Source organism: Oncorhynchus mykiss, chromosome 20 (assembly GCF_013265735.2).
Source record: "Oncorhynchus mykiss isolate Arlee chromosome 20, USDA_OmykA_1.1, whole genome shotgun sequence".
NCBI lineage: Eukaryota > Metazoa > Chordata > Actinopteri > Salmoniformes > Salmonidae > Oncorhynchus > Oncorhynchus mykiss.
This window is the reverse complement of record NC_048584.1, coordinates 45693717-45702926: the sequence shown is the minus strand read 5'-3', so window position 1 is coordinate 45702926 and position 9210 is coordinate 45693717. Positions and strand designations below refer to the sequence as shown.

The following is a 9210-nucleotide window of genomic DNA, read 5'->3' as shown; positions in this document are numbered from 1 at the left end:
TGGTTGGCGGTTAGGGGCGAAGCGGGGTGTTTTGGTCGGCGGTTAGGGGCGAAGCGGGGTGTTTTGGTTGCGGTTAGGGGCAAAGCGGGGTGTTTTGGTTGGCGGTTAGGGGCAAAGCGGGGTTGATGGTTGGCGGTTAGGTGCGAAGCGGGATGTATGGTTGGCGGTTAGGGGCGAATCGGGGTGTATGGTTGGCGGTTAGGGGCGAAGCGGGGTGGTTGTTTGGCGGTTAGGGGCGAAGAGGGGTGGATGGTTGGCGGTTAGGGGCGAAGCGGGGTGGATGGTTGGCGGTTAGGGGCGAAGCGGGGTGTTTTGGTTGGCGGTTAGGGGCGAAGCGGGGTGTTTTGGTTGGCGGTTAGGGGCGGAGCGGGGTGTTCGAGCCCTGTTCAAGCTCTGTTCAAGCCCTGTTCAAGCCCTGTTCAAGCCCTGCTCAAGCCCATGCCCAATCCATGTTCAAGCCCTGCTCAATCCCTGTTCAAGCCCTGCTCAATCCCTGTTCAAACCCTGCTCAAGCTCTGTTCAAGCTCTTTTCAAGCCCTGCTCAAGCTCTGTTCAAGCCCTGCTCAAGCTCTGTTCAAGCCATGCTCAAGCTCTGTTCAAGCCCTGTTCAAGCCCTGCTCAATCCCTGTTCAAGCCCTGCTCAATCCCTGCTCAATCCCTGTTCAATCCCTGTTCAAGCCCTGCTCAAGCCCTGTTCAAGCCCTGCTCAATCCCTGTTCAATCCCTGTTCAAGCCCTGCTCAAGCCCTGCTCAAGCCCTGTTCAAGCCCTGCTCAATCCCTGCTCAATCCCTGTTCAATCCCTGTTCAATCCCTGCTCAAGCTCTGTTCAAGACCTGTTCAAGCCCTGTTCAAGCCCTGTTCAAGCCCTGTTCAAGCCCTGTTCAAGCCCTGCTCAAGCCCTGTTCAAGCCCTGTTCAAGCCCTGTTCAAGCCCTGTTACAACTAACATTTTACTCCTTGTATTTGAGACAAAGTCACACCTTGTCTGGGTGATTTAGAGAGATAATACCAAATTGTAGCAGACAGATTTAGTTGTTCGTATCACATTTTAAATGTACAATCTCTGAGAAATTGACAAAAATGCAACAAGTGTTCCAACCATCCCTTACAAAAGAGGATACTTAGGTGGATATATTTTCTGTTTCAATCTTGCAGCCATTAAATAAAGGTTAAATAAATCAAATAAAACATGTAAGATGTGGGGGGAAATAATATTTGAATGTTTAAAAAAATATATATATATATAAATAATTGTTTTATTTTGTTTTAGCAGGGGGTGCTGCAGCACACTCAGCACCCTACTTCCCATGGCTTTGCTTGCAGCAGAAGGCAGTATAACACGTTCTCTTCTCTCCCACCCCAGAGTGTCTGGCTGCTGTTAGCTTCTTTCAAAAGGTTCAAGAAGTGGTTCAATAGAGAAGCTGGCTTCAGAGCATGAAGAGGACTGGTGTAGAAGAATCAAGTCAATAGAATATTGAAGCTGGAAGCACAGTTTCCAGAGACGTCGCTGCCTCGGAGCTGAGCTGACAGACGTCCCTACTCTACATCAGGACTGGGCTGACAGACGTCCTGCTCTACATCGGGACTGGGCTGACAGACGTCCTGCTCTACATCAGGACTGGGCTGAAAGACGTCCCTGCTCTACATCGGGACTGGGCTGACAGACGTCCCTGCTCTACATCAGGACTGGGCTGACAGACGTCCTGCTCTACATCAGGACTGGGCTGACAGACGTCCTGCTCTACATCGGGACTGGGCTGAGCGGAGGCGGTAGTAGACTAGGCAGTGACAGAGACAGGTCACATGTACGACGTAGTAAAGAACATTCTACTCTGCTGTTATGTATGTTGCTGTAGTCCGGAGACAGACAGGGAGAGGAGAGGACACGTTTTCTTTTTAGAGAAACGGAAGGAACTTACCGTGGATAGTTTCTGAAAACGTATTGGATAGATTCTAACACAAAGACCTGGTTTGAGAGAGAGATTTAAGCTCCGTTTTTCGGTGAAAGGTAAGCCATGTCGTCTGCGGTGGTCGCTGCTTCTCGTAGACAGTCCTGTTATTTATGCGACCTGCCCCGCATGCCCTGGGCTATGATCTGGGATTTTACCGAACCCATCTGCAGGGGATGTGTTAACTACGAAGGAGCGGACCGGATCGAGTTTGTGATTGAGACAGCCCGGCAGCTGAAGCGGGCTCACGGCTTCCAGGAGGGGAGGTCTCCGGGGCCGGGGAAACAGCAGCAGCTATCGGGGAAAGAGATCCAGTCTAACCACCACGCGTCTGGAGGAGACCCCGGATCCCGGCCGTCACAGCCCCTGGACCGCTACCCCCTTTCCACCTTGGACCGTCCGCTGCGGATGGGACCGGAGTACCAGTCTGGGAGACAGGCTAACGGAATTCCGGTACCTAATGGATTTCCTAAACCGGACGACCCACACGAGCTCAACCGGCAGAGCCCCAACCCGCAAAGGAATAACACGGTTCCTCCTAATCTAATTCCTCTGGTGAACGGGAACATGTCCTTGTTACACGTAGTTAACGGCAGAACCGTGTGTCCGATGGCGATGGGGCACCCGGGGTCCGAGCACGAGCACGGCGGCGGTAAACGGTTAGTCTCGGTCTCCTGTAGTGACCAGCACGAGAAGGATAAGCAGCACATACCTGACAGCCTGACACCGGAGATAGAGCATCACAAAGCCCGGGCGGATGAGTGGATGAACAAGGGGAAAACAGTCAGGGACTTGATGGTTCTCCATACTTTCGACAGCCGGTTGAAGAAGGATCATGCAGCCATGCAACAGAGGGCGATGGGCTATGAGCAACAGCAGAACGGAGCTGCTTCCAAATCAGGTTGGTGCTGGCTGGATGTATGGGGTTGGTTTTTCCATATGAATGGAGCAGTACAGTGGACTATTCAGCATATTTACCCTTTGCTACATATTCTAGACTACATGTTTACAGTTCAATAAAATAAATGTTGCGTTTTCTCACGACTCAAACAGACAAGTCATGCATAATATGCACAGGGAGATCATTTAATGTCAACTCTTTGCTATGCATACCATTCAAATGAAAAAGATTTGTCAGATTTGCATTTTTCTTTCTTAACAATAGCAAATTATATACTAATAAATACATAATCCCAAAAGGCACTTTTTAAGCATGACTTGTGGGAGTGTTTGTGTCATTGCAAAAAAATGCTAATCTGATGTAAATCTATTCGGTTTAAAGTGTTAGTGTGTACAAAGGGTTTAACCTGTGAAGTACTCTACATATGCACTTCTAATCAGGACTTGTTGTGGGTATGTTTGTCACGAGAAAAAAAATGCAAATCTGACAAATCTATTTCATTTGAATGGTATGCATAGCAAAGAGTTGACTGAAATTATTCCCATATGCATATTATGCATCGTGAGAAAGAGTCGTGAGTCGTGAGAAAACGCAACATGTATTTTTATTGAGCTGTAAACATGTAGTCTAGAATATGTAGCAGAGGGTAACATGCTGAATGAAGTGCATATGGAGAGCACTTCACAGGTTAAACCCTTTGTTACATACGAGCACACTTTAAACCAAATAGATTTACACCAGATTAGCATTTTTGTAATGACACAAACACTCCCACATGTCATGCTTAAAATAGTGCCTTTCGGGATTATGTATTTATTAGTATATAATTTGGGATTATGTATTAATTAGTATATAATTTGGGATTATGCATTTATTAGTATATAATTTGGGATAATGTATTTATTAGTACAGTATATACTTTGGGATTGTGTATTTATTAGCATATAATTTGGGATTTTGTATTTATTAGTATATAATTTGGCATTATGTATTTATTAGTATATAATTTGCTGTTATTATTGTGCATCATTCTTTTTTCTTCTCAGTATTAATCATCATCTGTCCATGTTGTCTATAACTCAGCCTTCTTCATGACCATCTGTCCATGTTGTGTCTCTAACTCAGCCTTCTTCATGACCATCTGTCCATGTTGTGTCTATAACTCAGCCTTCTTCATGATCATCATCTGTCTATGTTGTCTCTAACTCAGCCTTCTTCATGACCATCTGTCCATGTTGTCTATAACTCAGCCTTCTTCATGACCATCTGTCCATGTTGTCTATAACTCAGCCTTCTTCATGACCATCTGTCCATGTTGTCTATAACTCAGCCTTCTTCATGACCATCTGTCCATGTTGTGTCTCTAACTCAGCCTTCTTCATGACCATCATCTGTCCATGTTGTCTCTAACTCAGCCTTCTTCATGACCATCTGTCCATGTTGTCTATAACTCAGCCATCTTCATGACCATCTGTCCATGTTGTGTCTCTAACTCAGCCTTCTTCATGACCATCTGTCCATGTTGTGTCTCTAACTCAGTCTTCTTCATGAAAATCTGTCCATGTTGTCTATAACTCAGCCTTCTTCATGACCATCTGTCCATGTTGTGTCTCTAACTCAGCCTTCTTCATGACCATCTGTCCATGTTGTGTCTCTAACTCAGCCTTCTTCATGACCATCATCTGTCCATGTTGTCTATAACTCATTCTTCTTCATGACCATCTGTCCATGTTGTGTCTATAACTCAGCCTTCTTCATGACCATCTGTCCATGTTGTCTATAACTCAGCCTTCTTCATGACCATCATCTGTCCATGTTGTCTCTAACTCAGCCTTCTTCATGACCATCATCTGTCCATGTTGTCTATAACTCGGCCTTCTTCATGACCATCTGTCCATGTTGTCTATAACTCAGCCTTCTTCATGACCATCTGTCCATGTTGTCTATAACTCAGCCTTCTTCATGACCATCTGTCCATGTTGTGTCTCTAACTCAGCCTTCTTCATGACCATCATCTGTCCATGTTGTCTCTAACTCAGCCTTCTTCATGACCATCTGTCCATGTTGTCTATAACTCAGCCTTCTTCATGACCATCTGTCCATGTTGTGTCTCTAACTCAGCCTTCTTCATGACCATCTGTCCATGTTGTCTATAACTCAGCCTTCTTCATGACCATCTGTCCATGTTGTCTATAACTCAGCCTTCTTCATGACCATCTGTCCATGTTGTGTCTCTAACTCAGCCTTCTTCATGACCATCATCTGTCCATGTTGTCTCTAACTCAGCCATCTTCATGACCATCTGTCCATGTTGTGTCTCTAACTCAGCCTTCTTCATGACCATCTGTCCATGTTGTGTCTCTAACTCAGCCTTCTTCATGACCATCTGTCCATGTTGTCTATAACTCAGCCTTCTTCATGACCATCTGTCCATGTTGTCTATAACTCAGCCTTCTTCATGACCATCTGTCCATGTTGTCTATAACTCAGCCTTCTTCATGATCATCTGTCCATGTTGTGTCTCTAACTCAGCCTTCTTCATTACCATCTGTCCATGTTGTCTATAACTCAGCCTTCTTCATGACCATCTGTCCATGTTGTGTCTCTAACTCAGCCTTCTTCATGACCATCATCTGTCCATGTTGTCTCTAACTCAGCCTTCTTCATGACCATCTGTTTATGTTGTGTCTCTAACTGAGCCCTCTTCATGTTTAACCCTTTCCTTCCTTCAGACAGGGGAAAACACCCACGGACTATGAAAAGGAAAGCATCGCCAGAACCTGAGGGGGAGAGAGAGGGAACCGCCGCCAAGCATAATGGAGAGGACAGACAGCAGTGGTTACCGGGTCCACCATCTGACCGTGACGGACATAAAATGCCCCCGGGACCACCACCAAGCTTCTCCTCCGTCACCACCAATACCATATCCCCCCACTCACGCACCACCCCACCGGAAGCTGCGCAGAACGGCCAGTCCCCCATGGCGGCGCTGATCCTCGCGGCAGACAACGCCGGTGGTGGCGGGAACAGCTCGCCCAAAGACGGGAACCAGGTCCACTCCACCACGCGCCGCAACAGCAGCAGCCCGCTCTCGCCCTCCTCCATGAACCAGAACCGCCGGCCCACACAGGGTAAGGAGGCATCCGGCATTATGGGGACACTTCACGTGCCAGGGGGTGGAATGATGGACCAAGGGCATCAAAGCATTCCGGACTCGTCAGTACCCGGGAGCGTACCCCTCTGCTGCACGCTCTGTGACCAGAGGTTAGAGGACACTCACTTTGTTCAGTGTCCGTCGGTTCCCTCGCACAAGTTCTGCTTCCCGTGTTCGCGGCAGAGCATTAAACAACAAGGAGCCACCGGGGAGGTGTACTGTCCCAGCGGGGAGAAGTGCCCGTTGGTCGGCTCTAACGTACCGTGGGCTTTCATGCAAGGAGAAATCGGCACTATCCTTGCAGGGGACGTCAAAGTAAAAAACGAAATGGACACTTGAGATTTTTTTAATACATTCCGTTTCTATATTTTTGAAAATAAAGGTATTTAATTATAATAGAACTGGGCTCTCTCGGCCCTATTTGTTGATGTTTAACACGGTTGATGTAGGCCTACTTCTAGTCATGCATCCCAAAAGGCACTCTATTCCCTAAATAGGACACTATTTTTGAGCAGGGACACCCACAGGGACACCCACAGAGCTCTGGTCAAAAGTAGTGCCCTATTTAGGTTACAGGTTGCCTTTTGGGACGCAGACTCTGTCTGGTGGCTGTTCCTGTTCAAAACCTGACTGATGATGACACCCTTCTCTACGAGGTACATGGCAACCAACTGAAATGCTTTTATCTGTGACTTGTATGCACTTGTTTCAAAATAATTGCCAAATACAATGTTTGATGTTGTATGAAGAAGTGAGTGTCTGGGGTCTTTCTTTAAATGATAACGTTAAGAAAGAGGGATAAGAAACCACTGTCAAATGGAAACAGAATGAATAGGATGTTTGGGTTCTATAATTAGCAGACAACTGAAGGCTAAAGTAGTGCACTTGTCTGGTATGTCAGTGCACACTGCTGCCAAAATGGAGTTGCAATGCAACATGTTTTCTGTATTCTTCAGTAGACATCTCTCTCTGACATCCTGTTCCAACTACACAATCCTCTCAGTAGACATCTCTCTCTCTCTCTCTCTCTGACATCCTGTACCAACTACACAATCCTCTCAGTAGACATCTCTCTCTTTCTCTCTCTCTCTCTCTCTCTCTGACATCCTGTACCAACTACACAATCCTCTCAGTAGACATCTCTCTCTCTCTTTCTCTCTCTCTGACATCCTGTACCAGCTACACAATCCTCTCAGTAGACATCTCTCTCTCTCTCTGACATCCTGTACCAACTACACAATCCTCTCAGTAGACATCTCTCTCTCTCTCTCTCTCTCTCTCTCTCTCTCTGACATCCTGTTCCAACTACACGATCCTCTCAGTAGACATCTCTCTCTCTCTCTCTCTCTGACATCCTGTACCAACTACACAATCCTCTCAGTAGACATCTCTCTCTTTCTCTCTCTCTCTCTCTCTCTCTGACATCCTGTACCAACTACACAATCCTCTCAGTAGACATCTCTCTCTCTCTTTCTCTCTCTCTGACATCCTGTACCAGCTACACAATCCTCTCAGTAGACATCTCTCTCTCTCTGACATCCTGTACCAACTACACGATCCTCTCAGTAGACATCTCTCTCTGACATCCTGTTCCAACTACACGATCCTCTCAGTAGACATCGCTCTCTTTCTCTCTCTCTCTCTGACATCCTGTACCAACTACACAATCCTCTCAGTAGACATCTCTCTCTCTCTCTCTCTCTCTCTCTCTCTCTCTCTCTGACATCCTGTACCAACTACACGATCCTCTCAGTAGACATCTCTCTCTGACATCCTGTACCAACTACACAATCCTCTCAGTAGACATCTCTCTCTCTCTCTCTCTCTCTCTCTCTCTCTCTGACATCCTGTACCAGCTACACGATCCTCTCAGTAGACATCTCTCTCTCTCTCTCTGACATCCTGTACCAACTACACGATCCTCTCAGTAGACATCTCTCTCTCTCTCTCTCTCTGACATCCTGTAACAACTACACGATCCTCTCAGTAGACATCACTTTCTCTCGCTCTCTGACATCCTGTTCCAACTACACGATCCTCTCAGAAGGTACTTGTTGATAATGCAGGGTTATTGAAGAGGCAACTCCAGGATGCTGGCCTTCTAGGCAGATTCCTCTGACCAGTGTTTGTGTTCTTCTGCCCATCTTAATCTTTTCTTTTTATTGGCCAGTCTGAGATATGGCTTTTTCTTTGCAACTCTGACTAGAAGGCCAGCATCTCGGAGTCGCCTCTTCACTGTTGACGTTGAGACTGGTGATTTGCAGGTATTATTTAATGAAGCTGCCTGTTGAGGACTTGTGAGGCATCTGTTTCTCAAACTAGACACTCTAATGCCCTCTTGCTCAGTTGTGCACCGGGGCCTCCCACTCCTCTTTCTATTCTGGTTAGAGCCAGTTTGCGCTGTTCTGTGAAGGATGTTGTACACAGCGTTGTACGAGATCTTCAGTTTCTTGGCAATTTCTTGCATGGAATAGCCTTCATTTCTCAGAACAAGAATAGACTGACGAGTTTCAGAAGAAAGTTATTTGTTTCTGGGCATATTGAGCCTGTAATCGAACCCACAAATGCTGATGCTCCAGATACTCAACTAGTCTAAAGAAATCCAGTTTTATTGCTTTTTTAATCAGTACAACAGTTTTCAGCTGTGCTAAAATAATTGCAAAAGGGTTTTCTAATGATCAATTAGTCTTTTAAAATGAAAACTTGGATTAGCTAAAACAACGTGCCATTGGAATACAGGAGTGATGGTTGCTGATAATGGTCCTCTGTACTCCTATGTAGATATTCCATTAAAAAAATCAGCCGTTTCCAGCTACAATAGTCCTTTACAACATTAACAATGTCTACGCTGTATCTCTGATCAATTTGATGTTAATTTAATGGACTTTTGTCTTTTTGTCTTTTTTCTTTCCAAAACAAGGACAGTTCTAAGTGACCCCAAACATTTGAACGGTGGTGTATATTCACCAAAGCACTATTTTCTGACAATTGAATGATTACCTTGTTTATCATGATTTACCAACGGTGGTTACCAACGGTGGTTACTGGTTACCTAGGGTGGTTACTGGTTACCAATGGTGGTTACTGGTTACCTACGGTGGTTACCTACGGTGGTTACTGGTTACCTACGGTGGTTACCTACGGTGGTTACTGGTTACCAATGGTGGTTACTGGATACCTACGGTGGTTACCTACGGTGGTTACTG

General features: G+C 46.0%; 1 protein-coding gene across 1 annotated transcript; it reads left to right on the top strand.

Annotated features, from left to right (window-relative positions):
• The first annotated feature begins 357 nt into the window (after nt 1-357).
• LOC110499525 (interferon regulatory factor 2-binding protein 2-A) lies at nt 358-6745 on the top strand. Its single transcript, XM_021576657.2, has 2 exons — nt 358-2850; nt 5583-6745. Exons 1-2 carry the CDS (start codon nt 2016-2018, stop codon nt 6341-6343), a joined length of 1596 nt encoding a protein of 531 aa, XP_021432332.2. The 5' UTR covers nt 358-2015; the 3' UTR covers nt 6344-6745.
• The last annotated feature ends 2465 nt before the right edge of the window (nt 6746-9210 follow it).

What these genes read in the sequence shown, in the direction of transcription:
- LOC110499525 (XM_021576657.2), top strand. Translation starts at nt 2,016, where the DNA reads ATGTCGTCTGCGGTGGTCGCTGCTTCTCGTAGACAGTCCTGTTATTTA. An exon ending in CGGAGCTGCTTCCAAATCAG is followed by an intron (nt 2,851 to 5,582) that starts GTTGGTGCTGGC and finishes TCCTTCCTTCAG; the next exon opens with ACAGGGGAAAACACCCACGG.